This window comes from Salvia splendens, chromosome 8 (assembly GCF_004379255.2).
Source record: "Salvia splendens isolate huo1 chromosome 8, SspV2, whole genome shotgun sequence".
In the NCBI taxonomy this organism is placed as follows: Eukaryota; Viridiplantae; Streptophyta; class Magnoliopsida; order Lamiales; family Lamiaceae; genus Salvia; species Salvia splendens.
The window spans coordinates 20,894,850-20,916,549 of record NC_056039.1 but is presented as its reverse complement, the minus strand read 5'-3'; the positions used below and the strand labels follow the sequence as shown (position 1 = coordinate 20,916,549).

Genomic DNA, 21,700 nt, shown 5'->3' with positions numbered 1-21,700 from the left:
TTTCGAACCGGAACCGGAACCGGAACCGTGAAATAGCCTCACGGTCCGGTTCCGGTTCCGCTTCCGCCAAAACCGGAACCGGCGGTTCCGAACCGGAACCGCCGGTTTTCGAACCGTGGGCATCTCTAGCAGTCGCCTTCAAACTTCTTTGAAGGCTGCTTTCCCTTCCCTTTGTCATTTGGACGGTTTGGGCGAGGGCGTTTGTTGGAGGGTCCGCCCCGCTCCAACAGATTGGCCTTGGCTTCATTTGGGGCGAATCCCTTAGCCTTTTGATCACTTTTGCGCACGTCGGCCTCGATGCGCAACTTCACGATCAAGTCTTCAAGGGTCATCTGCTTTCGCTTGTGCTTGAGATAACTCTTGAAGTCCTTCCAACTTGGAGGGAGCTTGTCAATGATCGTGCACCTTAGGAATTTATCGGGCAAGGTCATCCCTTCAGCCACTAATGAGTGGATGATCATTTGGAGCTCTTGGACTTGCTCCATGACGGGTCGAGAGTCGACCATTTTGTAGTCCATAAACTTGGATGCTACAACTTGTTCCGTCCCTGCAGCATTATCTATGCTATACTTCTTTTCTAGGTTTTCCCACATTTGTTTAGATGTGGTTACATTGGAGTATACATTATAGAGGCTATCATCTAATGCACTTAAAATAAAATTTTTACATAGATAATCCCCTTTTCTCCAAGCTTCATAGTCCGCCATGACTTCGAGCCTAGTCTCTTGGTCGCTTGGCGCGGGCGGCTCGTTCTCCGTGAGGAAGTTGGCGACGCCCAATGTTGTCAAGTAGAACAACATCTTTTGATACCATCGCTTGAAGTCAGATCCTCCAAACTTTGGTGGCTTCTCGGCAGGTGGCATCATTCTTGGTGCCAAAGGTGCCGCAGTTGGTCCTTGGAATGAACCAATTCCGTTGCCCCCGAAGGAGCCAACAACGTGGTTGGGCATAGAGCCCCCACCATTCACGTTAGGCATAGAGCCCGCCATGGTCGTACCAGCCCCGAAGGGACTAGCACCCGCATGAGACCCGAAGGCCCCAGCATTCGTGTGAGACCCGAAGGCCCCAACACCCGTGTGAGACCCCGAAGGCCCCAGCACTCGATCCATTAAAGGACCCGAAGGAACCACTCAAAGTGGAACCAACCGACCCACTCGAAGTGGATCCACCAGTGAGCCCAAGGGGGTTAACGAACTCCCAAGGGGTTGTTGAGGAAGAAGGATAGCGCCCGGGAGTGGGCATCATCGTCGGAATCGACGACGTGTTGACAGGTCCAGTGGCCGCCATGGTTGAAGGAATGGCGGCGGTGGTGGCGGCAGCAGTGGTGTTAGATTCCGTCGACATCTCCAGCAAAGGTTTTAATTGTTTCGAAAGTTTTAGTTCAGTTTAGGAGGTCCAAATCCCTTCAAAGGCAAGTATATCTCGTCTTGCGATTGTTGGTTTCTGGGGAGGGAGAGAGCTTATGCTGGGTCAACAGCCATGAAGGCTCATCATGGCAGGCTCGTAACCGCCGACGGTTACGAGCGTGTGGCAGGAGTGTGCCATCCGTGTGTGGAGCGTGTGGATTTCTCACGTGGCAGCCGTGACTGTGCCTCGCTTGACGACGTGTCAAGCCACTTGGATTGCTGACTCGGCGGTGGTCCAAAAAGAATAGTTTGGGCCAAGCCCCAAGCCCAAAGACCGCCCAAAGACCAATTGCCAAGATCCAAGTCCAAGATCGAGATCGGGATCGGGCCCGGGCCCTGGCCCGAGGCCCGCAGCCCGTGACCGCGAGCGCGAGCACGTGCACGTGCACGAGCACGGGCACGGGCACGGGCACGGGCTCGGGCTCGGGCGGGCGGCGGCGCGCGCGTGTGGGCTCTTTCACCCATCTTGGTCCACTATAATTATTAAGTAACATAAAGTCACTTAATTTATACACATTAAAAGATGTGTTAATCCTCCAATGTGGGATAATTAACACTAGTTAATTATTCCCTAAGCTCCAACTCCAAGCTTTAATAAAAGCTAATTATGCCCAACTTTAATCCACTATTTCTCACTCACCGGAAATCGGATTTGAGAAAGTGAATATACTACATTTATCTACGTAAAATGGAGATCGACGCTATGTCATTTAATTTCACAAAATTAAATGTCTCGTCACATTTATTATTTGGTCAAAATCCATTGACCGGACATATTTAATACCATGATTTCTACAGCGGGTATCTAATACCCGGCGGATATTGGGTCGGGTTCGGAATAATCCGATACCCATCACACGTTTGGACAGCCCTAGCTAGAATTATGCGGTGTTGTTTTTCTTTGTTAATAAGTAATTCCAATTAGCCGGCGGAAAATGAAAAAGAAAAAATATGGTTTGTGTATATCCACCTAATTCTAGGTGAGGACTCTCCGGTCAGCATGAGGTCATAACTACACTATTAAAATTAATCTTAAGGAAAATACTTATTCATCATTCTTAATTTTAATTCGTTAAAAAAATCTCCTGCTATTACCTTATTCATTGGTTGTTATATCTTTTGAGTATACACAAAGTCTTATTTTTATAATTGAATCGAAACGTTTATACTTTTGGTTCTTCTTGTAGAAAAAATAGATAGTTAAGTTTAAACATCAATAAACTTGCTACTCGTTTGATAAAAAAGATGGTATATGAGCAGATATGTAAAACAAGATAAGAAATATAGGCTTCATGTCAAGATATGACTTCTTTTCATTGTTGTTTGATAGAAAAGAAATTAGCAAAATTTGTATAATATATTAAATAACATGGCTTAACTTGACAAATTGGTGGGTTACATAAGCATGGTTAAAGTTATAATTTTGGTAAGATTGGTTAGGGCCCTTGTCTTATATTGGGCTTTGAGTTAAGCTTAACTATGATACCAAACAATTAGAAATGCCTAATATAATACTATATCTTGGTATTACTAGTTTATCAAAGACGCTTGGTATTCTTATGTTATATGATGATAAAACTTGCAGTCTTGGTTTATGATCTATTTTTATGCAATGAAAATATTGCATAAAATACTCCTTTTGTCCCATTTTAAGTGGAGTTTATGATCATTATAAATCTGAACTCCTATTCGCGGACGAACTAAAATGAAAAAACGGGACTCCTATGTGCAGAAGGAGGAAGAACGTATCTCTTCCTTTAGATATGGATTTGGCATAGGAAAATTGAAGCGTAACACGTGTTGGTGAGTAATATTTAGCATGTTAAATACTCCCTTCGCCCACGAATATGAGTCCCATTTAAGAAAAATGGGTGGAAGAAAGTTAGTGGAATAGAAGTCTCACTTGTATATATTAGTTTTAAATGATGTGTGAGTGGAATGGGTTAGTGGAAAGTGAGGCCTCTATACCATTTATGATAATTATGAATCGGGACTCTTATTCGTGGACGGACTAAAATAGAAAAAAGAAACTCCTATTCGTGGACGGAGGGAGTAACTACTCATGATATGGGCTTCACCTTCAAATATGAAAAATATGCATAGTACTACCATTAAAATACTCCTTCTGTCCCATTTTAAGTGGAGTATTTCTATTTCGACACAGAATTTTATGTAATATTGTTTTACACTTTACTCTCTATTCATTTCTCTTATTTTACTCTCTCCACTTTAACCCTACCACATCAATTTTTTAAATTCCGTGTCCAATAAAAATGCCCCAACTATCTTGGAATAGAGGGATACTATATTTATATTCCCTTCATCCCACTCAAGATGTCCACCTTTCTCTTTTAGTGTATCCCATTCAAGATGTCTATTTTACATATTTATAAACAAATTCATTTCTCATTTTTCTTCATTAAAATATTTAACTACTCTCTCCGTCCCATTCAAGATGACCACATTTCCTTTTTTGTTTGTCCCAATCAAGATGGTCACTTTTCAATTTTGGAAATGACCTCCTCTCTGCTCATTAAAATATTTAACTACATTTTTTCTCTCTACTTTATTTCACCTAACAACACTTCCTAAAATCTCGTGCCACTCAAGAATGTGGCCATCATGAGTGGGACGGTAGGAGTACATTTTTTTTCTTTATTTACTCCACCTGACAAATCCTCCTAAAATCTCATACCAGCCAAGAATGTGTACATCATAATTAGAACAAAGGGAGTGAATATTCCCTCATTGCAATCAATCTGAAAATCAACTATTCACTGGATTGGATTGAGTATCTTGTGTATATCAATTCATCATAAGACAAATAATTCGGCATTTTCAACTTTTCAAAAAAATGGCCATATTAATTAACCAAGATTTTAATCACATTCAGCTAAGAATTTGTTTGTAGGGAGCTGGAATTATAGACAATAGCTAAGAAACTTGCCCCTACTTATTTTAACTAAAACTTTTTAGGGTTTAGGCAGCCAGCTTTAGGGTTTAGGCTGCCAGCTTTTTAGAAGCTATAAGTCACCGTCTTTTCAATATCAAAATTATTGACATGACGTCTCATATTTAATTATACAAAACTTTGATAAAGATGAATGATATTGGTTGGCTTTAGTGGTTCTTCATATTTTAACATATGATTTGGTAAAAATATCATTAAGATGGGCGGGAAAAATGAATGGGTCAAAACTGTAGCTTTATACATTTATAAAGTATAGATTATAGATTATAGACAAGGTTATGATACTATTTTTACAATTATTTACTATAAAAATTATAATCAGGGTCCTATTAGGTTGAGATTTTTTAGCTTAATTGAGAATTGAGATGCATTTTCAGTCACTCATTTCGAAATGTCAACTGCAAGTAGATTATGTCAACTAGGGGGTATTATCGTCATTTCATTTCAATAGCCATAATATCAAATGTCAACAACTCTATTAAAATGACAACAACTAAAAAATAACACTTATAATTCACATATCAATACCGAGAATATCAAATGTCAAAACTCTATTAAAATATCAACAACTAAAAACTAACACTTATAATTCACATATCAATACCCAGAATATCAAATGTCAACAACTCATATTAAAATGTCAACACCTAAAAAATAACACTTATAATTCACATATCAATAGCCAGAATATAAAATGTCAACAACTCTATTAAAATGTCAACAACTAAAAAACAACACTTATAATTCACATATCAATAGCCAGAATCTCAAATGTAACAACTCTATTAAAATGTCAACAACTAAAAAATAACACTTATAATTCACATATCAATAGCCAGAATATCAAATGTCAACAATTTATAGCAAAATTGAAATTTTGTTGTTGACATAATGTCTCAAATTGAAGGAAAAATGAAATAAAACCAACAAAATTTCAATTGTATCTAATGTTTATCACTATTCGGGGAAGACTTTATTACTGGTTACCCGCGACGGCATGGCGACATCTACAAATTTCACCGAGCTCATCTCCATCTGGCAGATCCTCACTGCGCCAAATAGCTTCTCCGGCCGCTCCTCCGGCAGCTTCTCACGACGTCAACGACGAATTCCTCGTCGGATTGACCAGATCTGAGAAAGCTAGAGAGTAAATCCTCCTATTCAAGCCTCGATCGCCGTCGCAGCTCTGATTCCTTCTCTCTCATGATTTTCTTCACAAATTCATGAACCTCATCGATTTTCCCCCTTAGCTTCTTCTCCTTCCCCAAACCTAGGGCGCGATTGATCTTTCAGAGAAAATGAATGTTCGGATTGAACCTCTCGTTGATCAAATTGAGAGTGTAATCGAACACCGACAAATTGCAACTATCAATCGCCATAACAGTTGAGGAATCGCCAGAATTTTCCGGCAAGCTCTCAAAAAACGCGTCGGTCATTGTCTCATCCGCCTTGGAGGAATTGAGCAAATCATCCACCGTAAAATGGACGACATTATTGTTGTTGCCATTATCCACCGACGAGAATTTAGCATAATCAGCCGCGAAGTACTCCATTACTGAAATTACAGATTAAAAAAATCACAGTTTCTCTGTGAAAAAAGAAGAGTAACGGTGGAGAGAGGAAAATGAGATAGAGGAATGGTGAGTTGAAAGTGAAGGAGAGAATGCTGAAATTACCATTATACCCTTTCATAATTAATTAATTCTAAAATTAATTTTATGTGGCAAATTCTGGACCACTCATTTAATAAAAATGAGTGGCTGATAATGCATCTCAATTCTCAATTAGGCTAAAAAATCTCAATTGATCACAATCCATCATGATAGTAATTTATTAAATAATATACCTCGACTATTTTGATCACAACCATCCAATTCAAGGATCCAATGGTTGTGATCTGTTTGAAGCCTAATACTAAAGAGTTGTGATGACCCTAATACAACCCGTAATACATATATATACACTTTACCAACAATTTAAGTAACAATTTAGAGTAAACACTGGAGAAATGTCTCCTTGATATATATCCGTTTTTTGATTTATCAAACGAATGGATATTTTTTTATTTACTTGATACATATATATCCGTTTTTTTACCGTTATTTTTAAAAAAATATTATTTTTTATCCCAAAATCATCTATAAATATCCACATTAATCATCCATTTTATACATCAAACTATCTCTCATTCATACTCGTCTCATAATTTTTCATACAACTCACACATTCATCTTCCTCTCTTCACTCAAACGCTCTCTCTAAGTTCAAAAATGGATCCGAACAATGTTGACCCGATCCTTGCGGAAGCGGAGCGCGAACAAGAATACTATCGACAATATTATGCCGCGTACGAAGCCTATGCAGCCGCCGCCGCCCCACCTCCTTGACCATCGAGATCAAAACGCCGCTACATCCCTCGTGATCGGGAGGGAGCCCACCAAAGTCTCGTGAACTACTATTTTTCCGACCAACCACGGTTCCTGGCGGATTACTTCCGTCGCCGTTTCCGCATGTCTAAACTCTTGTTTTTGCCTCAAATTTTTTTGCGTCAGCGTTCGTTCTGCTTTCGGTGAGGAATACGCCACCCACCACCGAAGATTGTCAACGGATACTTCATCTTCACGAAGCAGTACATGGATTTCCCGGCATGCTTGGCAGCATTGGAAGTGGAAGAATTGTCTAACTGCTTGGAGGGGGCAACACTTAAGCGGCCACAAAGGTGGGGCATAATGCTCATCCTTAAAGCGGTCGCCGACTTGAACGTGCTCTACTCTCCCCCCCTCTTCAAAGATCATTTAGAAGGTGTAGCACCGGTGATCAACTTCACGGTCAACGGCCATCCATACCACATGGGGTACTATCTCGCCGATGGTATCTACCAAAGGTGGCCGACTTTCGTGAAGACGCTCAACATGCTGCAAGACCCGAAACAAGTTCTTTTTTCGCAGCGTCAAGAGCCTGCTCGGAAAGACATCGAAAGAGCTTTTTGGGGTCCTTCAAGCCCGATTCAACATTGTAAAGGCCCCGAGTCGGATGTGGTAAGCAAACAATATTGCCGAAATTATGTACACGTGTATTATCTTGCACAACATGATTATAGACGACGAAGGACCGATGGCGGCCAACTTTTTCGATGAGGATGCAGCCGGAAGTTCAACTGCAAGGTCTCCCCCACGCCGAGGTGTGCATAGTACGTTGCGCGAGAGGAACGAAAAAAGAGTGGCAATGCACAAAACCAAAGCCCACATCGATCTACAAGAAGACCTAATCAAACACATTTGGATGAAAATCGGCAACAAGTAGTGGGTTTTAAAATTTTATGAATTTAATTTTGTAATTTTTAATTTTTAGGATTTTAATTATGTAATTTTTAAATTTTAAATGCATTTTTATATTATGGAAATGTTTTTAGTAATTGGAGTATTTAAATTAAATAATAGAATGGTGGGACCCTTGAATAGTGTAAGAGCGTGCTCTTAACAAGAGCACGGATGTGGGTGTTGTGCTCTTGCCAAAGAGTAGGAAATTAAAAATGAATAATGGTGGATCCAGACCCACATCATAATTTTAAATTGTATTAAAATTAAATTAATTATCAGTTTATAACATCAACATAATATTAATAATAATTCTATAAAAATAATTCGAAAATTTTAGTATTCCATTTAATACTTAAGTAATGTAAGAATTCTAAAACATGAAAATAGTACAACCTAGAAAAAGTTGAAAAATAGAATAAAAATTATTTATCCTTGTTTTCACGATTCAAATTACTTTTCTTTCTCTTTAGGGTTTAGATCTCTCTTTTTATCTGTACTTATTGCCGTTGAGCTCAAACAGATCTTCTTCAAAACGCACGTTCCTTTTTTCCTTTTCAATACAAAATTAAATCTCTTACTTCATCGCCTCTCCCATTCATATCATCTGATCCGAATCCAACGTTCCGATTCTGAATCGCAGGTGAAGTTTTTTATTTTTTATTTTTTATAGATAGAATAGAATCTAATTTCAAATTTGATGGTTTAGATATATTATTGTGTTAATTGATTCAATTCAATGGACATTGTAATTATTCTTGATTAAAATAAAAAAGAGCCGGACCAGAATTAGAAGCGAAACACAGAATCTTGAACTCAGATTAGTTCAGTTGTACAACAATGATGACTTGAAATGCATACACTACGAAGAGCATGAATAGTTCGAGCACCAGCTCGAGCTCTCGTCAGACAATACGAGAATGAGTATGGAGGGAGGGGGGTCTTGCTTTATGCATTAAAATGTAAAAGTTTTGAGTATTTGAATTAAACTTTATAAATGTAATCTCCTTTTATTACATTTTTAAATAAATTTATTTTTAAAGTATTAATATTTCAAAATAGTTTACTCTTAAATTAAATATAGGGGGCAATTTTTCACAACCGTACCTTCCTTCCTCTCGTCTCTCGATCTTTTGCACATGGTAAGTCACTCTTTTTCCTCATCTTCATCCTAAGGTTTTCTTATTTTTTAATCAAACTACTACTTGTCTGGAGAGTTTTTTTCCTAATTAAATTACTACTAGATTCATGATTCATGCAATTCTTCGTTTATGTTACTAGGGCTAATTTCATTGTCCTGAACCCTAGTTTATGAAAGGGAAATTTAATAATCCATGGCTTAGATATATTAATACTTTTTATGAAATTGATTTAAAGTCAGCTCTAATGTTTTCAAAATAGATCAATATGCATAACTTTTACTTGTGTATCTTCCAAAAATACTCAAAATTTTTATTATTGGCCATTGAGTGTAGATATATGCCTACCTTCGGATGGACTGGTCTCATCCTTTCCAAGTGACCTTGTAGGGAGCTATTTGAGAAGCTTAATCTACCATCTGTGACTGTCGGCCATTCTAACCCCCTCCACTTACACACTCTTTCAACTCAAATCAATCCAAGGTGATTCTTCTTTTTAATATTAAACAATATGTCTTTCAAAGACTTATCTGTTTGTTTAATAGCAACTCCCTTCAATAAGTTACCATGATATTTGCCGTCCTTGTGGAGTGCTCTCAGACCACGAATGATAGAGCCAAAAATGGACAAGATTCAATTGAAAGATGCCTTAGTCTCTAAAAAGAATTCAAGAAAAGTAATTTTACAGTTGTCTGATTCTAAAAAATTTAAACCCGATTGTTTATGAGAAACTATAAAGCTAAATAATTTGGGATCAGGTCCAACACATGTCTTCAAATACAGAATATGATTTAACACACCTGCACAAAATGAAAAATTAATAAATAATCATGCCTAAAGCTAAAGCTGTAAATTTAATAAAACTTCATTTGATTTGCTTTCATCAAGAAAACATGATAGACGGCCACAACTTCGTGTAAGAGTTCAGGTAGGGCTTTAATGACAAGTCTATGGATGACAACTTTTACGCTTTTGTCACCCATGGGAAGTTTGATCTACAAGTTGCATACAACATAATTATTATAATGTAAAATTTCTTGTAGTAGTTAGGTATACATATGTTAAATTGTACATACGTGCTCTATGCTATTTCATCCAAATACATATCTACTTTTTTAGTTAAATTCTCAGGCAAGCCATTCATGCTACTTTTTCAGTAGATATGTATTTGGCTTGCCTGGAAATTTAACTGTAAAAGTAGATATGTATTTGAGTGAATGGCTTGCCTGGGAATTAGATGGATTTAAGTCTAAGCCAGATGCTGTTAACCTTTATAGTAAACCAAATCGTTCTATAATTTGGTGGGAAAAGATCAAGCCGAATTTCGTGTCCATTTTTGGCTCTATCATTCGTGGTCTGAGAGCACTCCACAAGGACGGCAAATATCATGGTAACTTATTGAAGGGAGTTGCTATTAAACAAACCGATAAGTCTTTGAAAGGCATATTTAACATGGTTCAAGGTCCTACTGAGAGTTATCTCACGATTCAGACTCAAGACATCATCTGCCTTGATAGTTTAATTAGATGGGTGTTAATGTACCCATTTTTACAACAAGATCATGCTCTGCCCTTCCAAAATTTGTGGATGAATGTGAGCGCTTATGTTTCTTGCAACTAAATCACATGTAATGTTTGTTTCAGAATAATTTTAATATTTCAAATTTAAATATTTTCAAATATTAATTTTGTTAAAATTTTTATGCAAGATTAAAAATGAATTGCCCTTTGGTAATGAGTTAGCAAATTGAGATCTTAATATGGCTATTTTCTGGGATGAGATGGAGACAATACACTTTATGAAGAGTGTTCACCGCATGATTCAAGATATAAGGGGCTTAGAAACTCATCTTACTTGTTCGTTTACTCCAGATTGGAAAATACGGGTTCAAAACAGGCATATGCACAAGATCTTGAGGAATACTATTTACGAAGCTGTTGGGATTGACAAGGTCCGCTTTTGGCGCAATTGCATAGAGCACGTATGTACAATTTAACATATGTATACCTAATTACTACAAGAAATTTTACATTGTAATAATTATGTTGTATGCAACTTGTAGATCAAACTTCCCACGGGTAACAAAAGCGTAGAAGTTGTCATCCATAGACTTGTTATTAAAGCCCTACCTGAACTCTTACACGAAGTTGTGGCCGCCTATCATGTTTTCTTGATGAAAGCAAATCAAATGAAGTAAGTTTTATTAAATTTACAGCTTTAGCTTTAGGCATGATTATTTATTAATTTTTCATTTTGTGCAGGTGTGTTAAATCATATTCTGTATTTGAAGACGTGCGTTGGACCTGATCCCAAATTATTTAGCTTTATAGTTTCTCATAAAATTGTTTTTAGGGTTTAAATTTTTTAGAATCAGACAACTGTAAAATTACTGTTCTTGAATTCTTTTTAGAGACTAAGGCATCTTTCAATTGAATCTTGACTTTTATGTTGGTGTCATTTCCATAAAGAAGGGATCTTTGGTTTCCTCAAACGGAAGCTTCCATTTAGTTTTTCAGCATGCCGCAACCAACTTGAAGGTTAGTGTGTGATGATCTATTGCTTTCGCCAAGAGGGATGTAGCCATTCCTAAGGCTGTTCCTGACTCTGTCTCATAGAGCATGAATTTGCCTTCAGATAAATCAAACTCGTTCTCTAGTTCAATGGATGAATCCATGTGGTTCGGCTGCAGCAGCTGCCTTCAAGATCAAATACCCAGTGACTATTAAGAATATAATGGCTGATGAACACATGGATGGTATAACATTTCAGTTGTTTTCAGTTAATGTGGATCTTGTTGAGTATGATTTGTACTTTTAGCCCCCGTTCGGTTGCCCATATTCAGTCTCAAATTATATTAAACCCATGTTTGGTTGGTCATATTATACCTTTGACTCAATCTGAGATTGAATCCAGGATGAATAGTCAGGAGACAAGTAATCAGGGCTTGACCCCCCTACGACAAAATTAGTCCGTGTGTATAGATATTAACTTTCCATCTCTACCCTCTATAAATTCAATGAATTTGATATCCTCAACTGCCGTAGAACCAGATTTGGGAAGAAAGAGATTCAGATTTGGAGATAGAGTGAATCTTTGCATGATGGAGACTATAATACCTATGAACTTGCATTTGACAAAGGCTGTGTGAGCAACTTTTCTTCAAAAAGTTTAGACATGTTGCTAGAGAAGCTGCATCTGGGTGATATGTTATTCTCTCATGTTTCCCCTTCAGTATTTCCTGGAAATGTCATTTCTGCTTCAAGTTCTTCATTGGACTGGATGGGTACAGCTCCATCTGATGTAAATCACAGTAGGTATTTTTTTACCTAGTTACCTTTTCATTTCCATCATAATATAATTATGTATTCTACTGAAATTCCAGTATGGGATTAACATGTCTGTACATGTGTGAGACTACTGATGACTGCCTACTAGATCCCCAAGGAGGGGATTCGTTGCCTAGGTACTGGTTTGCTTATAATGATTTTCTTGCTATAGGACTGCCTAGAAAAAAAACTTTATAAAAGTGTTATGTGTTCAATCTTTTGTGATGGAATGGGTATTTTTTGTGGGATTCAAAAGTTACTGCTTAGGAGGTTTATACTCTATAGGAGACCATAAGATGAAAAACTTGCCATCAACCACTAAACTGTAACTGTATAGCTCTATTTAAAGCCCAAATAAGCTACAGGTAATGTATGTGATTAAGTTGCCTCTGAATTGAGTGAAGTCTAGAAAATTTGCATAGGTAAAGGTGCATATTCTCAAAGAAGGTTGTCACCTTAGACCACTAACTCCCATCACCATATCCATGTATCATCATAAGAATTATGTCAATTTCCTGATACAACTTTGGTTCCATAGGCCATTTGTTCATGGTTTGGCTACAGGAATATGTACTGTTCCTATTTTGATTTTTTGCTATTATATACTCCTATATTGTGAAATATTTCATCTAACTTGTTTAATAACCTTCAGGGTTGATCTCTTTGCTATCTCCTACTTCTGGAATGTTGTTCAGTATCTATAATCTGCCGTTGCCTGGGCATATTCTAATATGCGGACCTGCAGCAAGTCTCACCAAAACCAACTCATTTGAGGCCTTTTAAAGCAAATATTTTTCTAGAAGGATTTTTTTTTGGCATCTTTTGTCTGTATCTTTCTTAAAGAAATGTTGAATAGACTATATAAATATATATGCACCATGATAAAACAATGTCAACTTATCTATTAGGGAAAAATTAAAATATATAATTCTTGTTTCTGTTACCTTACCTTTATGAAGCCAGATTATTATCATGTGCTGGAAAATTTTGTTTTGTAGGGTTCTGGAAAAACATTATTGGCCAAAGTTTCTGCAAAATATATTGAAGGCTGTAATGATATTTTGGCACATGTGTAAGTATTTTCTGATTTAATCATACTTTATCATCAAGAATTTGGGTCTTACCTATCTCTAATTGATGCATGAATCTGATTGGATAAAGGTTCGCTTTTGCAGAGTCTTTGTGTCTTGTTCTAGGCTCACACTCTGGAGAAGCCTTCAACTATTCGTCAAGAACTTTCTAGCATGCACCTTCTGTCATCATCTGGATGATCTTGACAGCCTTGTTGCATCTTCCTCGGATCTGGAGGGGTCTCAACCTTCATCATCTTCTGCAGCATTCATTGAGTTTCTTGCTGATATATTAGATGAGGCAAGATGAATTTGTTATTTGAAATTCTCTCTCTCTCTCTCTCTTATGAATCTGATTGTTTGTTATTGTCTCTCTGAAACTGGGAGTTGACCCACTGATGCTTCATTTTTTGACCTAGAATAATTGTGATCTATATGTACAAAATATAGGTTAATTCATGTAAGTGAAAATATTTTAGTCCTTTTTGAGCTCCATGCATTGATCTTAACCCACCTCGTGCTTCCCTAGTAGGTAGGTTCACTCTCTCTCTCTCTGCATTTGCTCCATTTCAACTAGATGTCACATGTTTTTCCTCAAAATAAAGATACAGCATGTTACTTATCATTTGGTGTATCATGTTTAATAGTGTATGGTGATTCCTAATAATGAGTGAACAATGAACCACAATAGATGATGGCTATTTCCAGGTGGACACATTTCTTTTATATTTGACATAATGTTTTTTTATGCTCTCATGCTTGTAGGGAAAGCAAAGGAGCTTTTGTGGGACTGGTCCCATTGCATTCATTGCTACTGTGCAATCCCTGACTAATTTTCCACAGAGCTTGAGCTGTTCTGGTGTGTTATTCTGCATTAAGTGAAAATAATTGTTTTTCTTTGAATACTTGTTTTCTTTTATGACTTTATCTGACAACTAGAATTGATTGAATTCAGGACGGTTTGACTTTCATATCAATCTTCATGCACCTGCTGCTGCTGAACGGTCAGCTATATTGAAGCATGAGATGGAGAAACGATCATTGCAATGTTCTGATGATCTCCTGTCAGATATAGCATCAAAATGTGATGGATATGATGCTTATGATCTACCGGTGGCCATGCGAGACATCACTAAACCAGCTACCGAAGGTGGTCGCTCTGGTTGGGAAGATGTTGGTGGTCTTAATGACATTGGAAATGCTATTAAAGAGGTATTTTTCTGTAGGATATAGAGTTTGTATTCTTTCAATCGTCCATCTCAAAAACTGACACCAGTTTTGTGTGACTATTTTCTTTTAGATGATACTAATAAGTTGAGATCTTTTATCGATGATATTTCCTTATAAAAGCAGTAAAAAACAACCTCCCAATTGTGTAACATAGTAGTGTTGAATATTTCTTCCAAGTGTTCTCATCCATTGGACTTTGACAATTGACATTAATTTTCAGCTAGCTTCTCATCTGAGTTTGCTCTTCTCGAATTGCATGTAAACTGGTTCAATGATCTTAAATTGGTATAGTAGACCAGAAACAGCTATGTCCAATATAATAATATAACACTGATGTTTTCAAGTTTCTCATTAGCAGTGAATTAAATGTCATTTTTCATGGCTGATATTGACCTGGATTGTGGTTTTGAAGATCTTTAACCTAACAAAACACATCTTGAATTTACTACTGGACTTTAATTAACAAGAAGAAGGGAAAAAGAGTTATTTGTCTGGAAGAAGCAGAATTCTGTGCATGTTTTGAATTTTTCAGTGGCGTCCTGTTATTATTTGTTCTACTGTAGAAACCTCTTCACTGCCTTTATGCTTAAATTCTTCAATCCTGCAAATAACTTTCTGAATCTTCTTGCTCTTTATCTAAAACAAATTATTCTTTCTCGCATTTCTGTAATTTCCATGCTGGATCTGGCTTTTGTGCTGTTCTGTTAAAAACATATGGATGTTAATTATTTGAGGCTGTAACTTCACATTGTACATATTGGCCATAGATTGATTAATGGTGTATTGTATTTTGTATCAGATGATTGAGCTACCTTCAAAATATCCCAACATATTTGCACAAGCACCATTAAGATTGCGATCCAATGTTCTCTTATATGGTCCTCCTGGTTGTGGGAAAACACATATTGTTGGTGCAGCTGCTGCAGCATGTTCACTACGGTTCATCTCAGTGAAAGGGCCCGAATTGCTTAACAAGTATATTGGTGCTTCTGCACAAGCTGTAAGATATGAGCTACCTTGTATAGATTTCATTTTCTACTTTTGGAGACAATATGCATCTATATTTTGTCTTTTTAATTTCTCCTACTATAGGTAATCTGTTGTGATAGCTTGTTAGTTTTCATTTCGCCTCCTCGAATACGACTTCATACCTTATGGAGTAATTTGTAATTGTTAGCATGCATGTTACCAAGTGCATCATCCATTGGGTACAAATACAATACTGGAAGAGGCTTGAACTTGATACCATTATTCGAAATCTGGATCTAGTCCATTACTGTGGTGGTGTGCACTAGAATGTCAATAAATATAGGGCCTTTATATAGTCTAGTTTTCCTTTAGCAGTCTACGTTTTGATTTGTTGGATTATGATACCCGGGCAACTAGACATCCAAAGGGCCGGGCCTGCTTATACCGGTGTAACTGATAAGAGTTGTCAATCAGGTCAGTTCCTTCATCCAGCTCAACCTAATATTTCTTTTGCTGTTCCGCCTCAGCTACCAATACCTTCGTCACATTATATGCCAGTTTCTAACAGAATTGGATGGTGTTGAAGTCTTGACTGGTGTATTTGTTTTTGCTGCTACTAGGTAAGTTTTGCTCTTCAGAAGTTATCTGAATATGTTGATGAAATGAACTTTTTCAGTGCAGAATCGAATGACCTGTTTCCTTTCCTTTCTCTCCCTCAATGAAAATGATATATAAATAATCTGAAAAGTTACTATCACTTAGAAGCTTCATTTTGATACTATTTTGGTAACACATTGCCTGCTGAAAACCAGTCGACCAGCTTTGCTCGATGCTGCACTTCTACGGCCTGGACCGACTTTTATTTTGAGATTTTCCATCACACCAGGAGAGGCTAGAGATTCTTAAGGTCCTCTCAAGAAAGGTACGCACCTTCATCGGGGTGTAAGAAGTTTTAAGTGGTTCTGAAATACATCTGGACCATAAGAATTCGTGTTTGCACAACTAACTAATGTCTAATCCGGGAACCACTGCAGTTACCAATGGATGGTGATGTCGACTTGGATCACGTAGCTCAAATGACTGAAGGCTTCAGTGGAGCTGACCTTCAAGCGCTTCTCTCAGCACAACTAAAAAGATGCACGTAATCACAAATGCTCTATTGAAGTCCATCGCGTCCAATGCTATCAGAAGCTGAGAAGCGAAGGTTGTATGATATCTACAGCCAGTTTCTTGATTCAAAACGATCAGCCGCTGCACAGGTCTTCTTTTTCTCTCTCTTCCTACTCATCTCTAACCATGACATCAAGTGTAATCTTATACGTGCTTGTGAACTATGTGCAGTCGAGGGAAGCAAAAGGTTAACGTGTGTACTCGTGTTTGGGGGAGCAAGCTGCTTAGGTATGTATCCAAGATTCTGATATACAAAGGGTATTGGCGGCGCGAGCACTACATGCCGAGTTTTAAAAATACGGAGTTCAATTTTAGATCGATTGAATTCATTCTTTCTAAAATCAACTAAAATTAACTAATAATAATTTATGTGTTGCCTTATAATGAATTATGTGTTGGTTCGACAGTATGACATTAAGATTGAGTTTTATATATATCACAACCCTATTCATTGATCGCTACCCTATATATATTTTATTAGGGCTGGGTATTAACCGACCATATTTCAGCCCCAAAACAAGAACCGGCACCGGCACCGAAAAAAATCGGTTAGTTCGGTTAAAACCGACAGGTTAAAAAATAGAAATCGAATTTACTTAAAATTTTTTACTAAGCTTGCCGTTCTCGAGAGTTGAACTTAGATACAACCAATCATCGAATCAACGGATTGATCTAAAACTTTGTTCCATTTTTCTTCCTTTTATAATGGCATATTCTCTCCCTTCTTTTGTTGTTAGTGTGGGACAATGGTAAACATAAACTAGCTTAAGAAACTTTACTTATAATTGTAAAAATTTTGGCTAAATTATCTTTTCTATATAATTATTTAATAGCTAGGAACTTGTACAAATATTTAACAGTTGTAAATTTGTAATCTATTAATCTCGGCTAAATTTGTAATTGACAAAGAAGCCTATTGAGATTTATTTAATCTCAGTTTTATATCTACTGTACTAATATTTATACAAAGAAAATAGAAAAGGAAATTTTAAAAATGAAAAGGAAATTAACAAGTAGGGCTGAAATTATTGCCAACATATCATAAAATAAAATAAAAATAAATTTATAAAGTATAGTATAAAGCAATCGTGTTAATCTATTAGTAGTAGTAGTTTTGTTCCATGTTTTTCCCTCTGGCAAATTAAGTAATTTTGCATATTGTGAATTGATAGTCGACCGAAGCAAGTGAAGGATGTTGTGCACCAAGAAGAGGTCGTCCGAGTTCTTACCAACACTTTGGAAACCACTAATGTAAAATTTCTCGCTTTTTTCTTGCCTTTCTATTTTGAAAATTTTCCCCTCTTAATTTAAAATTTTTTTTTCTGGTGTTGTTTGATTAAATTTCCAGTGTCCGCACATGCTATTCTATGGGCCTCCTGGTACGGGGAAAACGACTACAGCTCTAGCCATTGCTCACCAGCTTTATGGGTAATGTAATTTGATGAAAGCTTGTGAAAGTTTTTTGTATAATTGAGCGAATTATGAGTTACAGAGAGAAAATAGAAGTGTATATATTGAGAATAACATATCTGCAAAGTTACATTATCTCTTAATTGATGTTTGATGTTGTTAAGAGTATCAGTATTAGGTGAGTTTGTATAGTCTGGTGTTTTTGACTTGAGGTCTAGCATGTAATGTGGAGATAATTAGGGAAAATGGGGATATATTGGTAATTGAAAACAATGTTGTGCTATTTCCTTACATTTTTTCGCTGCATACGGTTGTTTTGATGTGAAATTGTGAATTTCCTGAACTAAATCAGTCTTTCTCTATAGGCTCGAGTTATACAGGTCTAGAGTACTGGAGCTTAATGCTAGTGATGATTGTGGGATAAACGTTGTTCGTACGAAAATTAAGAATTTTGCTGCTGTTGCTGTTGGCTCTGAACGTCAAGGGTAGTAATACATTATATGTTTTCAAATGAAGCTTATATCTTATCTCTATGATGCTCTTCCCTTATTAACATTTTAATGCCTTTCTTGTTGATTGTAGTGGTTATCCTTGCCCACCTTACAAGATTATAATTCTTGATGAGGCAGATTCGATGACTGAAGATGCCCAGGCGAGTGTGCTGGTTCTGCCTGTATTGTGTTGTATTATGGATATGTTGGTGAGTATTTGATTTATGGCTTCGCAGAATGCCTTGCGACGCACTATGGAGACATACTCTAAAGTTACAAGATTCTTCTTCATTTGTAACTACTAATGCAGGTAGAGATTTGGCAATCCCTTTTGTATCTGAGTTGCATATTGTTTTCATATCAAATATTTTTCTCGGTGATAAATGTTGAGACTATAACTACCGCTAGTAGCTATGTTGCTCGGTTTCTGTTACAACACATGTCTCAAGTATTTCCATTTAAAAACATCTTTGCATGTTGTTTCTTGTATCTATCTGTAATTTTCTTGTAGTATGATTCATTAATATTATATATTGATAGCCCCCTGACACTAATAGAAAAGAGAGAAGAGGATGCACACTATTGTTCTTTGCAAGCAAATACAAAGGCCCATCTCTGTGCTAGAGGAAAATGTTGTCAAATGTTTAACATGGATAACAGTCTTTGATTGGATCATGATATGTTACTAAATCTTTAAATTCTCGGAACTGCAAGTTTTTTTGAGATGAAATTTAATATTCTCTGAACTGACTTTAGGAATGATTTGATTTATACAGAATTATCGAACCCCTTGCGTCAAGGTGTGCGAAGTTTAGATTCAAACCACTTACAGAAGAAATTATGACATCTCGCATTCTGTATATCTGCAATGAGGAAGGTCTTAACTTGGATTCAGAGGTTTGGTTTGTCAAACTTGACATCTGAGGCTTGTTTCAATGCATTTTTGCATGTTCATGTGATTATTCTTTTTAGATCAGTTTATAATTAATGTTTCATTTAGGCACTTTCAACCTTAAGTTCTATCTCTCAAGGTGATCTGCGTCGTGCTATAACATATCTACAAGTAAGACTTAGCTGAGATTTTCAAAATTTTTAAGATGCCTGTATTTTAGCATGTTAAATAGTTCTAATTGTTTTCAGGAAACTACATGATACATTATTTTTCCCTGTTTTATGTTTTGCCAGAAATCTTAGGACCAATAATTTGTGGATGTAATGGTGATTCAAGACACTGCATCGAATACTGAAAACCAAAAACAAGGAAAATAACCCGTAGAACAATAAAATATAGAGACATGTGGAAAAGTATACAAACATAGTACAGAAAATTAGTAGGCATTACTTAACAAAGCACAAAGCCAGACTATGTCACATAAAATGTGGGATACCGAGCATTTCGGAAATTTAAATAGTACTGACCCATAGATACTTTACTGTTAAGTTGGATACCAAAGGAAAGGGGATGCTTGAACCTGTAATTTGTCATTGTTTTGTTACATATTTCTGAGCACTTTATCTCAGTTTTCATATTCCCTTTTTGTACAGGGTGCTGCTCGCTTATTCGGATCCTCAATTTCATCTAAGGACTTAATCAGCGTGTCTGGTGTAAGTTGCACTACAGAATTTGTGAATGATGACTTAGATGATTTGTCATGTTCTGAGACTAGAAGTGCTTGCTTCTGATCATGTGCAAGTGTGCATTTAATGGTTTTGACACCGATGTGTTTCTCTGTTTTGGTTGAGTCACCTCAAGGCTTAGGCTTATATGTTCATGATATTGCTGAATATCAGTGATCAAGGGACAAATTATGCGTTTTAAACTATTTATGCCATTTTTATCTAATTAAAAACTGATAACACGTCCTTGGTCAGGTCATCCCCGATGGTGTTATGCAGGCTCTCTTTACAGCTTGCAAAAGTGGTGATTTCGACATAGCTGATAAAGAAGTAAAAAATGTGATTGCTGAAGCTTCTCAGATGCTCAATCATGTACGGCCTGATACTCTATTCAACACTGTTTTATTGTGTTTCTTCCTGCTGAATATGCTGACATGTTCGTGTTACAGTTGTTTGATGTAGTTGTCGAATCAGACGAAATACCAGATGACCAGAAAGCAAGAATGTGCAAGAAATTTGGAGAGGCAGATAAGGTAAAAAAAAAAGCTGGTATTTCTATGTTTTCATGCATTTTTTGCTGTGGTGTCCGATCAAGAGCTGATTTAACTCATTCTCGTGTTGCATTTGCAGTGTCTTGTAGACGGAGCAGACGAGTATTTGCAACTGTTGGATGTGGCCAGCAATATCATGCGTGCGTTAAATAACAGGAATTCCCTTTCGGAAGCTAGGCGCCTGCTCCTCCGTTGAGACGTCTACTTTTTGCCCAACTACATACACCACAATGTTTCACCCGTTGTCAAACTACGTCGTTTAGGACCACTGATTGTTTAAGCAATGTAGGCATTCAGTTTAATTCTCACTGGAATTTTTTCTCAAAGTGAAAAATGAATTCTATGTAAGCAAAATTTGTGGTTAATGTGCAAAGCGGGAACCTTGTCAACATTATCGCGTCAAGATGGACTTAAACCTGGGACCTTTGGTTTCACGCATTAGGCATCCTATCTCAATATTAGAATTTGGCTACTCTTTCGCAACCTTTTGCATTATATCGCAAACCGTGAAAACACTTCAATTATAGTAGTATTCCCTCCGTTCGTAAAATATTGTTTACATTTGACTGGCGCGAGTTTTAAGAAATGTGAAGAAAAGTGAGTGAAAAAAGTTAGTAGAATGTGGGTTATACATTTATATATTAGTTTTATAATAGAATACGAGTGTAATGAGTTAGTGGAAAGTGGACTCCATTTATCGAAAATGGAGAAAAGCAAAATGGACAACATTTTATGGACGAATCGAAATGGTAAAAGTGGATAATTTTTCACGAACGGACGGAGTACTATATTCCAATATTATAACAATATTCTCATCAAGTATTTAAAGAAATTATGGATTCTGTTCGGAATTTTAATACTCACGTAGACTATCTATATCCAACAACAATTGCATGTGATAAAATCAATAAAACATAGGATATGATTGAAGCGGTGAAGCTGCAATAAATTTGTCATTCTGAATATGTCGTTTTGCCTTAAAAAAATTATAGAATAAAAATGATTTAAGCGGTGAAGCATCAATAAATTTGTC

At 36.8% G+C, this 21,700-nt stretch overlaps 1 protein-coding gene and 1 pseudogene across 13 annotated transcripts; both read left to right on the top strand.

Moving 5' to 3' along the window:
* Positions 1-8,148: 8,148 nt before the first annotated feature.
* LOC121745030 (peroxisome biogenesis protein 1-like) lies at positions 8,149-16,604 on the top strand. 13 transcript variants are annotated; one of them, XM_042138784.1, is made up of 13 exons: positions 8,149-8,337; positions 8,779-8,836; positions 9,170-9,316; positions 11,305-11,370; positions 11,468-11,588; positions 13,158-13,231; positions 13,335-13,530; positions 13,995-14,088; positions 14,185-14,441; positions 15,259-15,459; positions 15,903-16,048; positions 16,241-16,350; positions 16,463-16,604. In XM_042138784.1, exons 5-12 carry the CDS (start codon positions 11,574-11,576, stop codon positions 16,332-16,334), a joined length of 1,077 nt encoding a protein of 358 aa, XP_041994718.1. In that variant the 5' UTR covers positions 8,149-8,337; positions 8,779-8,836; positions 9,170-9,316; positions 11,305-11,370; positions 11,468-11,573; the 3' UTR covers positions 16,335-16,350; positions 16,463-16,604. The 13 variants fall into 13 exon arrangements, 9 of the variants coding, with proteins under 9 accessions (XP_041994718.1, XP_041994716.1, XP_041994715.1 ...); XM_042138782.1 differs by lacking the exon at positions 8,779-8,836; XM_042138781.1 differs by lacking the exons at positions 8,149-8,337; positions 8,779-8,836; positions 9,170-9,316 and adding an exon at positions 10,909-11,026 and having other exon boundaries at positions 11,095-11,370.
* On the top strand, positions 16,546-21,058 carry LOC121745029 (annotated as a pseudogene).
* Positions 21,059-21,700: the final 642 nt, after the last annotated feature.